General features: G+C 42.3%; 2 protein-coding genes across 3 annotated transcripts; both read left to right on the top strand.

Annotated features, from left to right (window-relative positions):
• Nucleotides 1–100: 100 nt before the first annotated feature.
• On the top strand, nt 101–6903 carry LOC125308116 (cyclin P). The gene is made up of 9 exons (XM_048264388.1): nt 101–1497; nt 1735–1860; nt 1946–2018; nt 2134–2285; nt 2451–2549; nt 2728–2883; nt 3032–3190; nt 4835–5013; nt 6372–6903. Exons 1-9 carry the CDS (start codon nt 1444–1446, stop codon nt 6547–6549), a joined length of 1176 nt encoding a protein of 391 aa, XP_048120345.1. The 5' UTR covers nt 101–1443; the 3' UTR covers nt 6550–6903.
• Nucleotides 6904–7926: 1023 nt separating this feature from the next.
• Nucleotides 7927–20809, top strand: si:ch211-132b12.7 (uncharacterized protein LOC564531 homolog). Of its 2 annotated transcripts, XM_048264380.1 has the most exons (6): nt 7927–8372; nt 9558–9734; nt 15016–15182; nt 17365–18039; nt 18110–18331; nt 18489–20809. In XM_048264380.1, exons 2-6 carry the CDS (start codon nt 9566–9568, stop codon nt 18921–18923), a joined length of 1668 nt encoding a protein of 555 aa, XP_048120337.1. In that variant the 5' UTR covers nt 7927–8372; nt 9558–9565; the 3' UTR covers nt 18924–20809. The 2 variants fall into 2 exon arrangements, with proteins under 2 accessions (XP_048120337.1, XP_048120336.1); XM_048264379.1 differs by having other exon boundaries at nt 17365–18256; nt 18414–18726.
• Nucleotides 20810–22807: the final 1998 nt, after the last annotated feature.

Raw genomic sequence — 22807 nt, 5'->3', positions numbered from 1 at the left:
GTGTATTTAAGTGTGTGCTCACCATTGCTGAAAGGTAATTTTTTTCAGGTGAGACACAGTTTCTACACACTGTTAGGTAGTGTGATGTGTTTAAAAAAAATGGTTTTGCCTTTTTCCAACAAGATGTTTCATTCAGGGAACATCATAAACTGATTTTTTTTTTCTGTTTCGATTATTTTATTTTGATCTGATTTTGTTTTGCTCATCGTTTTGTTCACCCGCTCCCTCAAATGTCTTGTTAAAATATATAAATATATATATAAAATATATATATATATTAAAATAGTGAAAAAATGTATTTCCTCCATTGTCTTTTTGTTTCATTTCAGTCATAATTTGTGTGTGTGTGTGTGTGTGTGTGTGTGTGCGCGTGCAGTTGTGCTTGTTTGTGGACTAGTTGGGTGGAGGTTTATTTGTAGGTCTAATCTTGGATCTGCTCAAGCACAGGCCCAGCTTTGTCTCTTATGAGTATCCCCTCAGAACTTCATCCAGCTTTGAGGTGATTTACTGGAAGAAATAGCTTCTTCAGCAACGCTTACATTATTATGTCAATTGTTATGTTGTCAGATTCTACAGATGGTCACAGGCATTGGGCGTTTAAGTATTGTTTTTAAGGACCTGTTTTTCTCCACAATGCCTTTAGTTAGCCACTAGATGCCGCTACATACTTAGGAGTGTTGGATACAACCTGCACGCTGCTAAGTGCAAAGTCACTGGCCCACACCAAAGTCAAGCACCCATCCCAAATGCGCATCATTGTATATACAGTGCATTGTTTGGACCATTGCTGTCTTTCCATAATACTTTGAACACATCAAACGATAACCCCTTTTCCTTTTTAAACAGAAAGGCAGCTGAATCTGTATAGCCTTCCAACTCACGTTTTATCACACCTTCAAGGAAGGACAACCACGGCAGCTTTAAAAAAATAATTTCGCAGCGTAGTGTTATGCTCCTCATTTGAATGTGATAAACAATCACGAATGTCACATCTCAGTGCTGGTGTATGTATTGTGCTTTAATCAAAATTCGGGAATTGGAGAGATCTCGCCTGAAAAGGATTTTAGTTTTTAGACATCTGTTGCGAATTGCAATTGTAACAGGTGTTATTTGCTACAATATATATAGCTTGTAATATTTGTTATTATGTTAGTAAACTCTTTACTTGACAAAAGAAGTCTCTGTTTCTTCATTCTGGTGTGATGTCAGTGTTTATAAACAGCACTATTTCGCAGCAGTTTCTAGTCCAAGTAAACATATTAGTGTGGTTCCTGTCAGAAGCTGTAGCCTACCAGTCAATTTGGTCTCCGCCCCTCAATTAATCAATTAGGGGAAATCAGCCAACTTTTCTGAGCTTTTAAAATGTCTAACTAACCAACGCTGTAATGGAATTTAGGTAGCTGCAGGGCTGTTCAGGTGAGTTCGCTTTCTCCGGTTGCAGTCATGGCTCAAACCGGATTCTGCGATTCCAGGCCTCTGTTGGACCTACACAAAAAGGTTAGTCATCTTGCATATCTTAGTAATTAATTGAGATAAGAAAAGGCTTGATTGCTTAACGCATTGCTTTACAGTGTGTTTGTAGTCTGCGTTTTATAATGTCACGGTAGATCTGAGTTGACTCTTAAATTTGGCATCTTTTTATTTTTATCTATATTATGATGCCGCACACTGATGTGTTTTCTTGCTGGAAAAGTGATTGTTTGATGGTTAAGGTGCCCCCCCCACCCCACACAGGCTGAGGACAAGCGTGTTCCTTTGAGGACTTGGGCTAACGCTTGTCCACCGAAAGAGCGTCGGGCTCAAGTGGAGGAATTTACTTCAATGGGAACTTTTCTGAATCCAGACCAGGACCATAGATGGGTAGCTTATGCGTTGTTTCTTTTGCCAAGTGAATATTTTGTAGACCTCTCCAAATTGAAATCTATTTCAATCGTTTCTATTTCAGGTACATGGGTTGCATATCCCCGCAGGAGATGGCTTTATGGACTACTCTATACCGATTGCCCCAAGAAGTTCAGGTAAAACGGCTCCTACCCCCGCGCCCCCCATGTTTTAACGTTGAGACTCTATGTCCGTGATCTTAACCTCTTGAGGCCGTTCTACTGTAACGTATTCCCTGAATTGACTGTGCAGATTGCGGCGAGGAGCCCCTGTTGTGGCGTATTTCGGGGCTTCAGCACATGCTGGTTCCGGGCCTCCTGCGACATGAGATGGAGCTGGCCATGAGCAGGCTAGGGCTCATCTATGACCGGACGTACGCCTGGGATATTTTTACAAACATGATGGTGGGAAACTTTATGATAATTTTAAAACGCCGAAGTTGACCTTTTTGGACACGTGGTGTTTGTGCATTGTTAATGCACTTAAAACGGCCATTCTTCGGATTACACATTACACCTGTGTCTGTGCGCGCACGCTCTTGTAACATGTTCTCACTCACTCTACTTCAGAGGAGTCAGATACAGCACCCGTTTGCTAGTGCAGAGCTACCTGGGGCCTACTCTGAGAAGACGCTGGCGATCTTGATTGATTGGCTCATCCAGGTCCATGTAAGTGACTGGGGTCAATGTTTGATTAACATTTTTCAAAGTAATGTATGTTTTTGTTAGCATCCTACTTTGTATTTTCTGATGACATGTCAGATAAAACTGCCAAAAATTAAGATGGAATGAGTTGATGGTGAAGAAAGCTTTGAAACATTTTATTATTTTGTGCCCCACCTCTCAGGAGGTTCTGCACTTCTCTGAGGAGACTCTGTACCTGACCGTGTATCTGCTAAACCGAGCGGTCCGCCTGCTTAATGTGTCCATCTCCAACTTGCAACTCCTGGGTGTGGTCTGTCTCTTCCTTGCAGGCAAGAAGGAGGAGTGTTTACTTCCAGAGGTAGGCCTGCTGGTTCAGACTTTGCAGATGTGGTTGGTTTTCATTTTTGTTATTTAAAGACATCGTGCCAGCCCAGCTATTCTGCCAAGAAACAGTTTCTGAGGTAGGCTAATCATAATATTCAACACAGTCTACTCTCCCACCCCAGGTGTCGGAGCTGTGTCATCTGATGGAAAACACCTACACCCCACACCAGCTGCTCAGAATGGAGCGGCGAGTTCTCTGTGGCCTGAAGTTTGAGCTCTCCTACATCCCACCCCTGCACTTCCTGCTTCTCTCTACGTCCATTGCCCGATGTAGTGACCAGGTATGAATTCATACCATTGTCCAACAGCAAAATTTCTTATTAAAACACCATTCTTGGGTAGCTGTGGCTCAACTGGCTGCAGCATTCATATTACATACATACCTCATCTCTCTTCTTGTGTCACTTTTCATGGTCCTCTGTGAATAAATGCAAGAACCCCAAATATATTCTTTTATATTATATTAATAAAATGGTGTAGCGTAACATTTTTAATTTCAGGGTATCAGGATCCTTTTAAAAAATGGATGCATGCATTGTGACACACAAGTCGATTTTCCATATTGTTCCATCAATGCACCTGTTGAATGTCCAACTAAAGTGCTTGGCTCATCCACGGCCATGTAAGTGGTAGAGGTCCATGTGTATTTCTACTGCTGCGTCTACATGAAACTATGACCAGCTCAGATTAGACTGTGGTGTTCTGAACGGAGTTGTATAAAGTATCCAAAACCCACACTTGAGTAGTATAGATATTTGATCAGAAAGTGACTTAAGTAAAAGCAATCTATAAGCATACCACTTAAGTACTGTAAATAATATATACTTTAAGACTTACTTAAATATGACAAGTAGCCCATTATAAAACATATTTAAGTACTAAAAGTAGATGTACTAGTAAAAGCTTTTGAGGACCGGTGGGTGACCACATCCCCTTCCCTTTATTTTAATGGAAACAAAAGCTCAGAACTTTGGATAGACTTAAGTTCATGCAGCACCTTAAAACTTGGTGCTTACAGTTCATACACAATGTATTTGAAGCCTGAACAAAGATATAGCTACCACATTTTGTCTTCTGCTTCCTTTTATATAGACCCTTTCAAGAGTTCCATTATCAGCATCATAGTTGGCCCCACAAGACTGCCGTTTTAACATTCCATATGTTATCTTAATGCAGAGGAAGTAGATTGGGGCCCAAATAGAACGTTCAAGCATTGTTTTTGTTGTTGTTGTTGAAAGGGTCTATAGGCTTATAATTAAATTTATCCAACATGTAAGAAAGGCATCTACCATCTACATCACACACCTTTAAAGCCTAAACAAAAGTGCTATTAAAGAAAAGCCTGCAGTTAGAATTTTTATTTACTTCAGCTCCTTACAACAGCCTACGTAGGCCTTGGTGTGCTCTGTCTTAGCTGATAGGCCTTAACTCTGTCACTATGTCTTTATTCATTGCTGTGTCTTGTGGTGACCTCGGGTCAGAAAATCAAATTTTGCGGTTGTAAATATCGAACACGCTGAATGGAAACTGGCTTTTGTTATCAGTTGCATGTTATTTTAGCCTACTTTCTACTTAATGCTGCTAATGAAAATGTAGTTGAGTGAAAGTATACATTTAATTTTTAAAATGTAGTGAAGAAAAATAAAAACTAAAGTACAGATACTCCTCATTCGTACTTAAGTATTTCTACTTTACATCTCTAGTCCTGAAGAACAAGGCAGCAAAGTAAAGGATCAGAATCGACTGGTCATTTAGACCCCTTCCTCAAAGACCTCTGAATTTTGCCTGCAAAAAGGACCCAAAGTTGCCATCTTTGCCCATGATCACCCTACCATATTTGCCCATAAAAGGAGATCTGGTTTTGGCGTTGGGTCCTATTTGTAAGCGAACTTCAGAGGTCTATGGCCTGCTTCACTTTTCCTCAGATGGTGTGGATGGCCAGATACCTGTTGGAGCTGTCCCTGCTGAAGGCCCAGTGTGTGGTGTACCAGCCCATCCACCTGGCTGGTGCCGCCCTCCAGCTGGCACGCTGTGTGCTGCAGGAACCGCCCACCCCTGAGGGCGAGACGGCCTGGTGCATCAGCTCCAGCATCTTCGTGGGCAGGTGAGCAAGCAGGAGCTCACTTTTGAAATTGAGCCCTATTCAGCTGCACTGATTCCAATTCCAATGCCCACACTCACTGACTCAGACTTTGAGGTATGTTCCCACTCTGCTCATAGACAATGATTCAGAGGTTTACCTGAGCCCATACAATGATTTTCATTACAGAAATGGGTCTGGTTTTAATGCAGTGCCATCTGAGGCAAAAGACCCAACGGCTATCCAGTGTTGTTTTTCAGCTCTGTCCCTTGTTTGTAAAACATTCTCTGGATTCTCTGAATATTTTAATGATATTATGTACTATAGATGATTAACTCTCCAAATACCAGAAAATATCCCAAATATCCCCTAAAATTAAAGTGGGCAAATCCTACCTGTACCTGCCTGTAACCTGTAACTTCAAATGTGATTTTTCTCAGTTTTACAATAAAGATGGTGGGAGGCTATAATTCAATGCTGTATTTTGACGATTCCCAATATGACTTGGATTAGGATGTAGTTTTAAAACTTACTGTGTCCATTGATGCTAAAATCTCAATTTTGAATTTTGGGTCACTGTAACTCATTTTGCCAGATCAGGTCACATATTTTCCATGAAATAGTTGAAAATGATATGACATTTGATATGTTGTCTGTGTTCTTTTTGCAGGTAAATATGAGTTCACGAGATTTGCAGATTATCACCATTCTGTTTTTATTTGTATTTTGCACAATGTCCCAACATTATTGATATGGGGTTGTAGAATTTATTGATTTTTCTGACATTTTGCTATGGTTAGTGGTTGATGCATGAACGCATCTTTTAATGGAAATGTCTGATATTGAGTTGAACACTATAGACACCTGTGGCAAGTAATGTGCATTGTTTTGACAAGGCATGAGGTCGCTGAATAGAAATTAGATTTCTACGCTCATATCGACAGTACTCCGTGACTGCAAGAGACAGATCTATGTGAAACATTGTGGAATTTTTTTTTTTTTTTTTTTTTTTTTTTTTTGGTGGTTTGAATTTGTATAGTGACCTTGATCCCTGCCTTTCTATTTGTAGTCAGTACTGTACTTGTTTCTGTTGTGCTTCCCCCGTCTCTGCTTCCAGCAGTGTAATATTTAAATATATGTGCTATTCAATCAGGATACAGATGTTATTTATTTGTGCAAAATTGACCCGCAAAGAATCACAATACCAGTACACAATTTGATATTTCGAGTGCTTATAATAATTTGGTCATTTGAGTTTCTTGCATTGGCATTTAATGACGACATTGCCTCGTATGCTTTTTTGCAATGTTACTACAGTAGCAGACTTGGAGGTTAATGTTTTTTGTATATTTTTCTTGTCTCTGGTCTACGCTGTCATGCAGTGAGGCTACTCTCCTGGCGATTATGAGGATTCTTGCCCAAGCTGCCGCCAGAGCACCCATTGGAAACACCCGTGCCTCCTTCCTCAAGTTTTCCACCAAAGAAACATTGCATGTCAGCAAGCACATGGCCTTGATGACTGCCCCCTGTCTCCTCAAGGTGCCTGGTCTGCCGAACTAGGGATCTTTACAACAACTGTTGCCTGTAAGGGTTGGAAGGCCCTCCTGCGGACTTGTTTGCAGGAATGCTTTGCTTCAGTCATCTTTTGCTAAATCGTTCTGTACTCTGTCATCCCTTACACATGTTGTGGGATGTTGGAATATAACGAGGAGCCTATACTTGTCAGTGCACTGTATTTTAGGTATTTAAAATGTCTAGTTTTAAGTGTTGCAGTGTCTTGTCTGGTTCTGCCCAACCAATGTGAAAAAGGGTGACTTAATTTCTGCAATTTAAAAATGTACTTGTTTGTAGTCTACTGAATGTTTTTTTTTAATGTGAAAAAATAAATATACCTGCTGCTTCTGAATATTTACATGTGATTTGTAGCCTATGTTCTTGGATGTAAACGAGCTCTTTCTGTCCTCCTGAAATATCTATCGTCTCACATGACTATGCCAGTGTATGCCTCGTGTGCATGAGTTTACTACTCTGAGTGGGCGGGGTTATGCAGACACGGAAAATGTGTTGCCTGGCATTATGTCTATGGCCTGGCGTGTGGGGGCTTATTTATTTTTAAATCCCTGACGTCTAAAAACATTGCCCGATAGGAGGTTTCAGAAGTGTGTGTCTGTGTGCGCGTACACGGCCCCTACATGTGCGCTTGTTCTCTTAGCACCGCCCCAGACGAAGTGCGCTCACATGTCGATGCACACCCGAGCAGCGGATTGGTGGCCTTGCACTTAATGCGTCATTTTCCCCTGCGAGAACCACGTGGCAGAGTTGTAGACCAGCTGACGGCCGAATGACCGCACATTTTCAAGGCGCGTGTGTCGGTGAAGACAGCCCATGGTCGTAACAGGCTTGGGCGTTTGTTCCCCATCCCTGTCGCTGTGTGTTTTTTTTTTTTTTTGGCGCACGCTTTCAACGGGCTTCACATTTATTGACCACTCATTTGCGTGTCTTCACCTCAGATAGACTAATCTAGTAGTTTGTCCATGACCTGTGAAAATGGCTATTTCCAAAATGGCTTTTTGTCCAAAACGACTTGTCCTAAAAAGAGCGGTAGGCTAGCCTACCCTGATTGTGCGCTTCATGGATGTTTACATTCATACCTGGGTTTTTCAGCAGAATAGGTTATACTTTATAGCCTACCTCTTTGTGTACCCAGGCTCAACTAGCCTAGTAAAACACCTAGTTAGATAATTGGATGTCTAACAAACCAGGCTATCCGTTGACTCATGTAGGCTATTTAACTCGTCGGGACGGGTAGGCCTTCATTGTGAATGGACAAGCTTAGCCTAAACGAAACGCTCAACATGTGCGATCAAATCTGGTTAAACAAATCAAAATCTTACACAGTCGCTGTTGTCGACTGCCCCACCTATTGCTTATGAATCGTCCCAGCTGTCTGTGGCTGCGAGTCGCGGATGTCTTGTCCCTCCCCTACACGTGCCTTCTCGCAGGATTGGTCGAGCTGCCGACTGTCTGCGTCACTTGGTTTTGGGCTGCTATTGGAATGAATTCTCTCGTCATTATCGGGAAGGGAAGATGTCAATCAGTTCTAGGGGATGTGAAAGAGGCGGGGCTTGATTCAGGTGGCTTGCCCACCCGATAGTTGAACACACACGAGCAAACCGTTAACTTGCTTCTTTGGTAGATAATCGCTACAGGTATCAATTCGATGAAGAGGCTAGGTAGACCTGGCCCGTCGTCAGTGTCAACGAGATGATACGGCATAAGAAATTAAGCAGAAGAGGGAGCTAGCAAGGTGTTGCTTAGGGCTCGAGCGGATGACACTATAGCAAGATACTTGGGTGCAAAGTGAGTTGTTTCCCCTTTTAAAGGTAAGTTGGCTATAATTATATGACTGTGACAATTTCCCTAGGGTTCTGTTCTTTCAACTGTGTGCAAGTTAGGTATCGGGTAAATAATCCAGTCTGAATATGGACACGCGCGCGCGCTCCGCGCCGCTGTCGCTTTCACTTGAGGGGTTGGCTGCAAACAACCGCGTTTCTTCTATTTCTATTTCATTCCATCGGTCTGCCTAAATGTCATAAAGTGTGTGGTGGCCAAAATGGTGTCTTGTTTACTACTAAGAAAAGAGTAAGTAGGCCCTATAGACTGTGCAGTGTAGGAACTCTAGTCAAGTTGTAGGCTATTACATAACACTCGGAGAGGGCGGGGTACATCGTGTGGGACTGAGCGCAAACACAAGGTGTAGACTAGGAGTGAGAAATACTTTTAAAACAACACGTGTATGGTCGAACTGTAGTGAACTTCTCATCAGTGACTGATTATCAAATCAATGAACTTGGTTGTTGAAGGCCAATTTATTGTAGGCCTACAAATGTTAAAAATCTAATTTCACTTCATGGTAAAACCTCATCACTGTGTGCTTTGATGGTTTAAAAAGTGACTAGACCTACTGACAGGCTTTTTTTCAGTTCGCAAGTCTGTGAGGCCAGTGAGGGAAATCATCTGTTAGTAATACTTCACATACATCCTAGAGTGTTCTTTTTGATGGCATTAATAAACAGATTCTCCATATTAAACCTAAAATGTGGTTTTGACTAGAGGAGCTGAAAGTTGCAGTGTATGTGCAGGAAGGGTTTCAAATTGGGGTCTAGGTTATTGAAATGATTAAAAATATAAATGATTCTGTATGAACTGGCCAGATGTTATTTTATTTGTTTGTATAGCCATCTATTGTTTGTCCTGTGGAGCTAATAAGATTTGCCATATTGTGTGTGTGTGTGTGTGTTTAATGGTGTTATTTTTGTTTTTCTCATGGCACCTCTTTCCCCTCGTCTTTCTTTATTCTCCATCTCCTCTTATGTAACTTTCTACATCTTTCTATGACTTTCAACAGTCAGATATGATGCCTCCATCCATGCATCCTCCTCCTTTTTTAACGCATTTCTGTTTAAACTCACAGCATATATCATTGCATGTGTGTCGTGGGTGTACGTGGGCATAAGGTAGATGGTCGGAGCTCTTTAATCTGCCCTGTTGTTGTGTGCCTCTTCCAGGGCCCAGGATGCCCAAGGAGCAAGGGGAGAGGGCGCCGCGCATGGCCAGCAAAAATGCCAAAAACAAGAGCAACAGTGCCACGCTGTTGGCCACCCGCGCCGCCAAGGCCCAGGCAGAGCAGGAGGCCAACGGGCGTGGCTCGCGATGCAGCTCCGAGAAGGACTCGGGCTACTCAGGTAAGCGGCTGAGATCGGGCACCTTCTCACACTAGACCTACCCGTTTCCTGTGTGAAATCACATTGTCACTCCTTCTCCATCACACATGCACACACACAAAAAAACACACGCCGCATACATATAAACATGCCATCTGCTACTGTGACGTTGACACTCAGTCATCCCCGGTACCTCCATGTGAATGGATACATGCCATTGATTCCTGAAATATGCACATGCGAGCAGCCTGTAAGCAATCTCCCACAGACTGACTTCTTGATCAGGCCTCTGGCTTTTACACCCTGTATCAAGTGCAAGTTATTCAAGACATTTATGAGCCATCATGAATACAGACCTCATGTTGAAGATCAAGAAGACACACACGCTATAAGAGGAGGAAGCAGTCTAGATTTATTATGGGTTCTTTGGCTTGTCGAGGTGGACGCGCTTTACAGAGCTCTACTTGGGTACTTTGGCCACTCTTAACTATCGTCACCTAAAAATCAAAGTGGATTTCTACGACTGAAAATTGTTCTGTCAAATGTTCTTCTTGGAAAATATTCTGTTCAACATCAATCATCATTAATAACCCATTGATAATCTGAGATTTTTCTGAGGAATTTAACCTGAACAAAAATTATGAAAGTTACAGGGTGTCAGCGGGGTTGTAAAAAGTATTAAAAGGTAGTAAATGAAATTAGCCAAATTTAAGGCCATTTAAAAGTATTAAAAAGTAATAAACGTCATTTGATGAGGTATTACATTTTCGAACCACTAACTATGATGTTTTCCATTTGTGTTAAGTGAAGGCCTATCTCCTAAAATTCACGTGAATTTATTTATTTATATTATACTAATTATATGTGCGAGTAGGACCTGAGCGATATGTCAGTGTGCGTTCGCGTTAAAAACTTTTAGCGCCCCCTCAAACTCTATGCTCAAACTTACGACGGAGTATTAGGGCCACACATGAAGGAAAAAAATATTTTTGCCATGACGAGATTAAACTCGACATGTCGACTTTAAAGTCGCCATGTCAACATTAAACTCGACATTTCGAGAATAAAGTTGAAATGTAATATCGACTTTAATCTTTGACGTATCGACTTTAATGTCACCATGTCGACATTAAACTCAACATTCGAGAATAAAGTTGAAATATCATGTCGACTTTAATCTCGACGTGTCGACATTAAACTCAACATTTTGAGAATAAAGTTAGTTTGGAGAGAGAACTAATTTCGGGACGATTGAAAGGGAGGACGAATGCAACAAGTGCAACAATGATTCAGAGTGTTCGAAAGTGCAACAATGATTAGACATAGGCCTATATCATGTGGACAAAACATATAACATATTAACCTACGTTGCTCAGCCAAATACTTTGCTGTTAGGTCCTTATCACGGAGTTACAGGCGATAAATGCGATGGTCAAAAAGTAGCCTAAAAGCGTCATAGCGGTTTATTTATTTATTGTAGGCCTATTATTAAAGTGTTGTTCTAAACATTTAGTTGTTGCATCTAAATGTTCAACTTCATGCTTATGCACTAGAGGCATACTAGGCTCTCCCAATCCTAGACTTTCACGTTGCTTGTTTGTAATGGATGCAAAACAGCCCATTGCTGAATGTCTATGGAGGGACGAATGAAGCTGTCCTCCCGACCACCCCATGTAGGCTAGTAGCCTACTTGCACACATATGCACACAAAGTGCATAAATAAAGTGCATGCACACATATTCTCTCACGGGATTAAAATAGTATATATGCTTAGGCTATACCTGTGTTTCTAGCCTCCTATAGGCTACGTATTGCAGGTGAGACATGGAAAAGCAGTTTTAGAAAAATTAGTTTTGCCATGTTATCCTATGGAGAGTGACGCCCGTGGGTCATGAAGGGCAGTTATTTGGATGTGCAGTAGCCTTAACCACGTAAAACAGAGTGAAATAACATTTTGTATAGAAACATTATATCATTGGATACATATATTTTTCTAGCTATAGCCTAAACGGCATAGTATTTCCATAACCGCGAGACAGCACTTCACGATGACGGCAATGATAGATTGCGTCTTGTCTGTTAACTATTTGAATATCTGCAATCTATCTGAAATAACACCTATTTGAAGCCCATTTTTCATGTAATATATTGTGTATTAGTGTAGGCTACATAGCTTAAACTGTGTAGGCTATGTTTAAACAGTAGGGCCTATTGCGAGTTTAATGTCAGCATGTCGACTTTAAAGTCGACACGTCGAGATTAAAGTCGACATTAAATTTCAACTTTATTCTCGAAATGTCGAGTTTAATCTCGCCATGGCAAAAAAAAAATTTTTTCTCTTCATGTGTGGCCCTAATACTCCGTCGTACAAACTGGATATACGGCTGGCTTACTGCCTAAACTTGTTGCCAAAAGTTCGCTACCATTGACGATGTCATGGGAATTTTTTTTTCTTTTTCGGACATTTGGTTAGAGGACTCGAGATTCAAGACTGGCTTAGGCTAGTTGGCAACAGCCAAGAGGCTTATTACCACGTCTGTAAAAAGACAAAAAATGCCCTTGGATGGGAGTGAATGCCGTCAGGTCACATATGGAGTCTACCAGAGCCGTTTTTCTACCGCTCTAGGACCGTATTCACAAACCTAAATCGCACTAAAAGATTTTAGCTAGGAGTTTTCTCTTAAAAGTTATTCACAAAGCCTTTCAGACCTACTCTTAGTAAGGAAAAATGACAACTCCTAAACTAAGAGTGAGTCTTCGTTGCTATGGATGACGTCATTACTCATGCACGAGCTTGACTGAAGTGACCACCTTGATTGGCTGATGATTGTAACGCGGGAATGATTCCAAACACCTCCCTTACGATGATGAGTGACAGGTGACAGGTCTGAGAATGCGTGCGCTACACAAGTAGTGCGAAGGACGGAAGATGATGAATAACTGAATAAAAAGGCCTAGCCTAAATGAATAAAGAGTAAGGCAAAACAAATAGCCTAGTAGCCTAATAAAACATAGGCCTACGGATTGATGCAGTAGGCTAGGCTATCTTTGCAACATTATTAAATTAATCTGTCACCATATGCTACGTTTGCAAAGAGGAGAACATTTTAATTTGATTCACAATGAAACGTTACATTTAATTTACATGTTGACAATGAGTAGTTTTGGTTGTTGTTGGTGGCGTTATAGCATCCCTTTTATGCCTACAATGCAAAATTGTTCCTCACTTGATTGGAAGCTCCTGTTAGCATATCCATTTCAAAACATCACAACGTGAAATGCCACAAAAAGCTGTTTGTGAATAGGTCTTAGTTAGGAGTCCTCTCGACTTCTTTTAGGCTGTCCCAGACTTAGGTGCTACTTTTAGGTCTAAAATGCTTCGTGAATTACCTTTAGTGAAAAAAATTAGGAGTCCTAAAGTTAGGAGTGACACACCCATTATTTTTAGGAGTTGCTCCTAAATTCGCCACTTAGAACCCAAATATCAAATTAAAAGTCCCCATAAAGGCAGAAGGCCGTTTCATTCAAACAAATATATAATTAAATGAAAGGGAAAAAAACAAGAATATAACATGTAAACATATGCACATGTTATAAGGGGTTATTTGCAATGAGCTACCCCTGCCTTGACTACAGAATAGAGGTTAAATATAGGCCTGACAGTGTTGCTTTGTTTAGGCTATGGGATAAGGTTTAGGCTATAAGATTTAACATTTTCTACCCTCAGTAAATGTCATGTTAAGGTTAGTTTAAAGGGATACCAGGCAAGCCTAATGCTTTTTCTCTACGAAGCTCCCCCTACCGTCTGTATGTGTCGATACGTGTGCAAGCCCTCGCTCGGTCTGAAGCTCTTTTCCTTTTCTTTGCATCTTCAGTCAAGGGTTTTCACTGCTTATTCGCCGGCTCTGCCATTATACACACGTTTGCAACAATCGCTAGCGTTTTGTTAGCCTGCCTCTGTGGTGGGGATGCAGGATGAAAACTGATCCTGCTTCTCGCGATGTCTGAGACTTTGTGAGACTGAAGGTCAGCGGGTAGGATACACTGAACTTGCAAGTGGGATATTCTTCCTACAGGCAGTAGGGGCGGGCGAGAGAGCCTTCATTCGCCCCGTAATGAGTCATTTAACCATATACCAACTTAAGAAGATGAGTAATTAACATGAAAATGTTGCCTGGTGTCCCTTTAACAGGTGTTACCTTTACATTATTCAAAGCTTGCTCAGGAGCTATAGGGTTACTCCCTTCATGTAGTATGTGATGAGATCAAAGTCCCAATAGACTTGCTTAAAATTAGTTGAATATAAGAACCTGTGTAGGTTTGTATAGGCTGTATTGTAATAAGCTATCAACATATTATAATATAATATATTTTAAGTCAATTTGTCAATTAGTTTCCACAAAATTCCCCAAAGTCACCATTTAAGGGGTTATTTTTCAAAACTTTCGTCACAGGGAGCATGCAGGCCCAAAAGTATTTTATCACATGGGGCCCACATTCTCCAGCAGCACCCAATTAATAATTAGTATTTTTGTAAAATGTGACCGCCTATTTTGAATGTGATACCTTCACTGGCAAATTATATGAGACAGCAAGGGTGTGTGTGTGTGTGTACTGCGTATGGTCGTGGGCCTTTTTAGAAGAAAGTCCAGTGTACCTTTTCTGATTTTCATTTGTCATTTTGTCTTGATTGAGAGAGAATGATAGTGAAAGAAAGAGTGTAGTGCTGGAGAAGTGGTGTGTGGTCTTCCTACACATAACAATGAAATAACTTTTTTATCTTGGGTTAGGATTAAATAACAAATAATTGTGTATAGGTCAGTGTTTTTATTGAAGCAAAAAAGGAACAAAGTATCCAGTAACTGTAATTATAGATACTTGATTTGAATTGTAAGCATTGCTACACTGTCTTATTCAGAAAGTTAAGTAACAAAAATGACAGTAATTAATTATATTATTAATTAGCCCCAACACTGAATTTCGAAAGGTTGCCGCTAGTTGCAGCTCGAAGTCGTGTTGGTATTAAACAATATGGTGAAGGTATTAAAAAGGTATTAAAAGGTATTAAATTCAACTTAAGAATTTCTGTATATACCCTGAGTTAAGAAAAAGGCCCTTTGTAAATCATCTACATCTTTTTTTGTTTCTCTCTTATCAGACGTTGATAGCCCCACCCCCTCCTCTCAATCTCTCTATCAACTCTTCCCTCATTGAACCCCCCTGTCTCTCCTATCTTATTGTTTTTCACTCGTCCTTCATTCTGCCCGTCTCGTTATCTTGTGTCTTTGTTTCTGTTTGTCAGACACTGGCTCGGATTCCTTGCAGACAGACGAGGACCAACACAACGCCATTAGGCAGCTCAAAGCCAGGGGCAGTCACCAGGGTTCTCATCAAGGGAATGCCATGCTGATGTCGGGGACCCCAGAGCTTGCACCCATCTTCATAATCAAGAATGTGGTTCTCAAACAGGTGAGTGAAATGTTTATCAAATTGTAGAATCTTAGAGTTAAGATTTGTTTTGGTCTCAGTTAAAGTACTGGCTAAATTCTTTTCTAAAAACGAGGAACGCTGAGGAACATACACTTTCTAAAGACCTATGTTCATTTGTGTGTTTTGTAAACGCTGTGGGTTGTATTCTTTCATTTGTGCTTTTAAGTCCCTTTTTATGTGCCTTCACTTACACATATTCAAGTTCAAGTTCAAGTTCAAGTTTCTTTATTCGTCACATGCATAGCATAGCATAATGCACATATTCAAATTGCGTGTATTTTTCCCTACGTGCTCTGGTCATGCCCTCAGATTAACTTCTGGATAAAGGTGGGCTCATTTTCATTGCACTGGCATAATAGTCTGGCTCCTCTCAATGCCTTTACGTTTCCCGAATGGCGGGTCATTCAGTGACAAAAGGGGATGACACTGGTTTTTCAAAATCGAGGTAAACAGTAGAAGCAACACAACACCAAAATTACAGTCGTAAGAATGTGTATATTTATACAGCAAAGGTAAATGCATTGTTTCCTGACTGCCGATGCGGTTTATTATCAGTTTGTAAAAGTTAGGCGAAGTAGGAAGTAATGTTAGGAAACCGTGATCAACGTGATCAATTAGGCTGGACCAATGATTTCAAAGTTAGTGCAAAGTCCACGCCAATTACGAGACATTTCCCAATGTTTCCCAGAGTATCCAGACTCTCCACACAAAGTGAAACGAGGTAGTGAGGCTGGTGAAACCAGGGTTGTTGGGTTCATGAACATTTTTTTTATTTACATTCAATCAAACTAGTGGCTGCTGTAGTGCTAGTGTAACCCAGGCGAACCTGTTAGCACATTTGAATTTCCTCTGCAGGTTGGTCTGACCCTTTCCAGACTGGGTTCACCCAGGCTACAATGTAACCATATAATGGTAAAATTATATTTAGATTTCAGTTTTATTAAATATTATGTGACACCCAGAAAAACTGAAATATGTGACGTTATTTGTATGTTATCATTGTATGAACTAGTCCTACTACTTCAAGTTCAAATGCAATATGGTGTTTTCCTATAGTGGCACTCACTACAGCCTTTCAAATAGGTATGTGAACAAAATCTTTAAAATGTATAAATGCTTAAACAAATATTACAAACAGAAAGAGGTTGAATAGAGCTTTTAAACAAAACCAAAAAGTCTTTAGGTTTGGTAATAACAAAACACAGGCCATTTGAATCTTGCAAAACGTCCTTATTTTGTCCTTCATTTCCCATTGAAACTGAAAAAAAAAGCTGTGACCCAAAGGATGAAAATATGAATGAGCAAAATAGTCTGACCTTATGCTGTGTTGGCTGCGCTTACATTTTCGGGCCATGACACCAAATTTTGTGGGGGAATAGCTCCCGTGGTAGTCATTCAAAAGATATAAAAATTTCGCCCACATATAGATTAGGATCTAAACTAAACATCTATTGTAGTTTAAAGATTGCCGTTAGTCACCTTCAACAAAAATGAGGGCATTTTAATGACATTAATGAGTTAAACCATTCGAAAAGAAGACCTTGCTATGGCAACATTAATTAGACAGAATCCACGGAATTTCACAAAACAAGGTAATACTGTAGGAATATTTTTTCCGGGAAGACCCAGAACTACAGGCAAAAATTCTGATTGCACCTAATGGAACGTGGATGACGTCTAATCACTGAGACATGTAGTTTACATCAGAAATGCCCAGATTTTTTAGGTTGCTTCACTCAAAACCTATAACTGCCTTCATGGTAGCTATATAAATCACAGACAGAATACAAGTACGCTGAAAAGTGCGTAGCTGCGTGCATTTCCAAACTTATGTGCATGGGAGAATACATTCTACAGTGTTTCCTGAAGATGTAGGCCTGATGGTTAATTAATCTTCTAGTCTTTTAGTTTTACCATCTAGTGGGTTAGAAACCAATGACTGAAAAATGTATTGTAGGATGGACCTTTTCTCAACTTCTTCACATAACAAAAGAGATACATACAGTAATTTGGTTAGTGTCCCTGCATATGTCTTGTTACCTGAAAAGCTGGAAATGTCCATTCTGCAGGCTATTCAAAAGAGGTCCACCTTTTCTCTGCAAGAGTGAATTCTGTCTCTCTCCCCTTGTCTCTGTCTCTGTCTCTGTCTCTCCACCCTAAGCCAGTACAGGCGGCTCAGGAACATCTCCTCCAGGCTCCTCTGCCCTGGGGCAGCGCAGGGACCAACGTCCAGGGCCCAACTGTGTTCCTCGTGCAGCAGCCAGAGGTGACCTCTCAGGCCCCCATACACATCTCGAAGCTCCAGCCCCTGAGAGCCGACAGCGGGAGCAAGAAGAGCAAAGCCACCTATCTCCCCATCCTCAACTCCTACCCCCGCATTGCCCCCCACCCCAGCAAGAAGTCGGACAAGACTAATGCTGGGGCAGGCAGCAGCAGTAGTGGTGGTGGTGGTGGCGGAAGCAGTAGCAATAGCAGCTGCAGTAGCGGCATGGGGGGTGTTGGTGGCACAGCTGAGGACCACTGCCAGAGCAAGAGGGTGTGCACGGAGGAGAAGCGTGAGGAGGTGTCCACCACCTCCCAGCTGCCCAAGCAGCACGTCCACAAGCAGCCGGAGGGCAGGGCCCACTCCCATGGCTCTCACTCCCACTCATCCCACTCATCCCATTCCCACTCTTCCTCCTCCTCCTCCTCTGTCCCTGGAAGGGCCCGCGAGCTCCCCCCCCACGTGCGGCGCAGCCCGCACCCTCCCTCCAGCCCGTCCACCTCCGGCAGCCTGGGCTCGCCCTCGGTGTCCAGCACGGAGACGGCCTCCCTGTCTTCGTCCTGCGAGCTGGCCGCGCCTCCGCATCGCTCCTCCAGGGGTCATCATCATAATCACCATCATCACCCAGCAGCAGCAGCAGCAGCAGCAGCAGCAGCAGCAGCAGCAGCAGCGTCCGAATCAGAACCCGAATCAGCACGGCACGTCTCATGGCTGGCGCCACCGCCGGTTCCTCAACACGGTGGAGATCCTGAGCCAGTCGGGGCTGCTGGACATCACGCTGCGCACGCAGGAGCTGCTACGCCAGAGCAATGCCACCGAGCGCGACATCGCTCAGCTGCGCCACCACACCCAGCTGCTCTGCCAGGCTGCCCAGGCTTCCCCGTCCTCGCCCGACGCCTGGGACCGAGTGCACCAAGCCATGGCGGAGTCCGGCCTCATAGCCGCAGGAGCTGCTACGCCAGAGCAATGCCACCGAGCGCGACATCGCTCAGCTGCGCCACCACACCCAGCTGCTCTGCCAGGCTGCCCAGGCTTCCCCGTCCTCGCCCGACGCCTGGGACCGAGTGCACCAAGCCATGGCGGAGTCCGGCCACTATCCCAGCTTGAAGGAGCCGGACAGTCAGTGCCCCCGCAGCAGTAGCAGTGGCAGCAGCCATAACAGTTCGCGGGGACAGGTCCAGGCCGAGGCGGACACCAGCAGCAGCAGCAGCGCCGGCGATGGAGGCAGCAGCACCAGCAGCGCAAAGGCAGACGTGGTCGTCTCCGTGCCGTTCATGGACAGCCACCGTGAGGAGATGGCACCGCCGTCACCACTCCTGGCACTCATGGATGATCTGCCCACGGACCTTCCTGTTTTTGACCAGAACGGGCACCTCAGGGGGCAGGGAGCCAATGACCAATCACTGGACGATTTCCTCATGCCCCCCGACAGCTCCACCCACAGCCCCCTGCTTTAGACGCCATCCCATGTGCGTTGGACTCACTTACCCATCAGCCTCATATGAGGGCGGAGCCAAGAGAAAGGGGCCCATTGATTCTTCTTAATTTTTCATCTTTTTTCCATAAATCTCTAATTTCTGATTGGGTATTAGAATCTGGCTATGGTTTTCATGTTGCTGTTTCTATAGCGACTCGGGGTCCCTCTCGCTCAGCAGTTCCAGTGCCATCTTTCACCTGAAGGAATCAAAGATTCAAAGAATCACCTACTTTCAAATGTCTCATCTGACCCGTTTGACCAGAACTACCAATGTAAAACATAAAGTTGTCAATGGATCATGATTTCAAGACCGTCACAATTGATGAGTTACCTTCACAAGTGAACAGGCAGTGGAATTGATGAAGTTTTTTTGTTATCCGTATAACGTGCATGCCAATTGCCGGACAGGAATGATCTGAAGTACTGTCAGATGTTCTTTCTTACAGAGGCAGGCTTTGCTGCTGGTATTCGACAGCACCAGTGATGTTAAAGAACATCCTACTGATAAAGAAAGAAAATATCACCTTTTGTCTTTTATGAATACTTCTTTTTGAATTCCATTGTTCTTTACTATGAGGCCTTGAGACTGCAAATGGGGCAGGCAGCTACTGACTTTGTCTCCTGGGTTGGGTTGATTAAAAAAAGGACATGCCTCTTATAGAGTTCTTTGTTTTTTTTTTTTTTTTTTTTGTGTGTGTGACCACTTTTTAGATATTTAAAAGATGAAAAGTGTGATTACTTTACCATTGAACAACAATTTTTAAGACAATATTTTGGTTTTCAATCAAATGCCGGCCATTATGTCTATCACAAGCTAACCATGCAAATATTTTTTGTGAACAGGCCAACTCAAAGACTCCCTGTTGGGGCTTTCCCAGTCGGAGGTTTTCATGACAACATTTGTTTCCCCCTCAGTTTTTGCAAAACTCCTGGTTTGAGTAAAATGTCAGTGGCAGCCTTACTCTACCTGTCAGTATCTACACTTTCTCATTATACTTATTCTTTGACAGCAAATTTTGATACACTTGGCTTAATCTGAAAATGAACAGATTGGATGTGGATGTGATAATATAGATGTATTTGTTTATCCTGGCTGAAGAAGATTTTACTTTAAGGCGACGAGGGGGACTCCACTTCACTGCTCTGTAGCATTTTCATGCATTTTCAACTGGCCTTTGCCACCTTGAACATGTTGCAGAGATGTACCACATCCTTGGGGGAGAAAGAGAAATTTGCAGATTTTCTTGTGAGTGATTCTCTTCCCATTGTATTTTTCCTGCAGGCCTGTCAATTTGCGTAGATAATAGATTATAGTAGGACCAAGCCTTGAACATTACTCTGGTAAAAGAAATATGCAGTAGTTTACGCTAGCTGCTCTGAACTAAGCTTCTTGATTTTATAGCTTTTTCTCACCAGTAAATAAAAAGTTGGACCTTCTCCTGAAAATGTCACACTGGTGATCTCAGCAGAGCACATGGCGACATGGTAAACAGTAAACGGAGACAAGCAGAGTTTTCAATACATGAACTTCTGTTTTTGTCCGTTTTTAACAAAGCATTTGAAGATAGAAACGCACAACAGCTGTTATGGATGTAGTCAATGCAGAGAGAGAGAGAGATGAGTGCTTATTTTCCTGGTTTGTTTGTCAAACCTGTTTTGGGGTAATGGAATAGATAAGCCTGGGTTTTGAAAATGATGGTTTGGGTTTGGCTCTGGTTGTGCTTCTCTGAGAGAAGTGTGTCTCACTTTTCTTTCCCTGTGTTTTCATGTGGAATGTTTCCTTTACACGCAAAACACAAAACATCATCAAGATGCACATCCCCCACGTGAAAAGACAATAAATCTGCTTGATCTTTTCAACAGCAACACTCTCAGTTTGTTTTGTTCCACATGTTTTATAAGAACCCTGCATGGTCCACATTTAGCTCTTGGGGAGGTTTGTTTTCAGGGCAATGATACAGGTCCTCATTATCCCTACCTGCAGTAGCGTACAGCACTCCGTATTTAGAGGGGTACAAGAGGCTCTGTGTGTGCCTGCTGTTCTGTGGTATATATGTTTCCACTGCCTTTGTTATTAGTAATGAAATTGAAATCTTGTGACACATCAATCTTATCTCCAAGGTAACCAGTCGTGGTTGTCATGGCACAAGGAAAGGAGAAAAAATGAGTCCACAGCTTAACAGGATGGCATCCTCACTATCTGAGAGACATTTGTAAATTGAGCGATACATGAATAACATAAAAAAATGTGCTTAAGTAGATAATGCCTTAACTTTGCTATTAATTTGTTTATAAAGTACAAAGAACAAAGTGTACAAAGCACAACGTGTTATTGCAATACAAAAATAACACTTGGATTCCTAAAAGTTGCCTTTGCTAACCGTAGCTATGATAACAAAAGATGCACAGAATCTACTGTCATGTTAACAAAAGGTCTTTTAGTTACTGTCATGGTTACCAAATATAATTTTTTAGTCTTGGTTTTGGTTTTGATCAACAAAAACTAGGAGTATTATTTTTTTCTCATTGCCCCTCTTGGTTTTCTATGTTCAGAACATTAAGCCCCACATCTGATGCCATATCTTGAAGCTGACTCCTCAGTTTCTGGGTCAAAGGTAAATCCTCTGCAGGACGACATAGGTGACTATCACCTGTTTGATACTCCCCTTTCCAGTCCCCAGATACAATAAAGGCTGTGACATGCTCCAAAATTTTGTCCAAATTGTGTCTGTGGACCTAAGTAATAAAGAAGAAAGGCATGGTGAGATAATTGAGGTCATCAACTGTGTCACATGTGGGGGTTTGTGTGCTTCCCAACAACTGGGACCGCGCGTCAATGTGTGCGGAGGACCATACCACTTAGCCATCACAATAGAGGAGAAGGACAATCATCCAGTCAAGCACATGCACCCAGTACACATACCAGTGGTTGTAGGACAGGGCCTTGTAGCTCACCATGTAGCCAGTGAAGGCCATCTACGGGGGAGAGAATATCACTGACTGCAGAAGACATGGACTTGATCACTGTGCAAGGTCTTGGTTTGGACAAGACAAGTGATCAAATTCCACAACATCGCCATCTACTGGTAGGCCTGAATGTTGAGCAAAAGGGGAAGCATGGTGGAGTCAGTTCTACTGGTCATAAATTACATTTTAAAATTAAATTATTCAACATTTTAAAATGTGAATATTATAACTATATTCTACTTTAAATGTCCTTCAGACTCACACTACACATGTGATGATTCCCAGAGCCTCGGTTTTTGTTTAGCGTTTGTTTTGTTGGTCAAGGACGCTGAGGACCCGCCAAACACCCAGGCCAATGCCAGGGAGACGGCTGCAAATAGCTGACAGGCACCATTACAGGCATAGTAGTCGAAGATAAGCAGCACGTACACTCCACCCTGTGATGTTAGGATTGGATCCAATCACTCACAAAGAGAAAAAATATTTTGTTTTCAACACACTAAATGTCTCTTATTCAAGAAAACAGTTCTCTCCACCTCTCTCTTGCCATCTGTTTCTTTCTCACGTCGGTGATGAAGACAAGGCCAATGCAGAAACTGAAGAGACAGTAGACCAGCAGGAGTTTCTCTCTTAGCTCTGGGGGGTATTCCAAGTACGTAGTTTACTGACAAACCTGCAAGTTAACTCAGAGTAAGTGGTAAACCTCCTAATAGAAGAGCTGCATGGATTCATTCTCCAAACAAAACAATGCCATAGGGCTCTTGTTGTAGAAGGTTTACCACTTACTCAATAAGTGGAAATTATCAGAGGAATGAAATGCTCCCCTGGAGAAGGACAGTAGTCAAAGAGTTGAGGGTGGCTAAGATCAAAGGTGGTTGGCACCTGATTTTGAACTAG

This window comes from Alosa alosa, chromosome 15, assembly GCF_017589495.1.
Source record: "Alosa alosa isolate M-15738 ecotype Scorff River chromosome 15, AALO_Geno_1.1, whole genome shotgun sequence".
NCBI lineage: Eukaryota > Metazoa > Chordata > Actinopteri > Clupeiformes > Clupeidae > Alosa > Alosa alosa.
This window is presented reverse-complemented; position numbering and strand designations above follow the sequence as displayed.

Coding starts and splice junctions, on each gene's coding strand:
- LOC125308116 (XM_048264388.1), top strand. CDS start 1,444: ATGGCTCAAACCGGATTCTGCGATTCCAGGCCTCTGTTGGACCTACAC. Junction 2,884..3,031: donor AGGAGTGTTTACTTCCAGAG/GTAGGCCTGCTG, acceptor CTCCCACCCCAG/GTGTCGGAGCTGTGTCATCT. Junction 3,191..4,834: donor TTGCCCGATGTAGTGACCAG/GTATGAATTCAT, acceptor ACTTTTCCTCAG/ATGGTGTGGATGGCCAGATA.
- si:ch211-132b12.7 (XM_048264380.1), top strand. CDS start 9,566: ATGCCCAAGGAGCAAGGGGAGAGGGCGCCGCGCATGGCCAGCAAAAAT. Junction 15,183..17,364: donor AGAATGTGGTTCTCAAACAG/GTGAGTGAAATG, acceptor CTCCACCCTAAG/CCAGTACAGGCGGCTCAGGA. Junction 18,332..18,488: donor ACACCCAGCTGCTCTGCCAG/GCTGCCCAGGCT, acceptor CTGCTCTGCCAG/GCTGCCCAGGCTTCCCCGTC.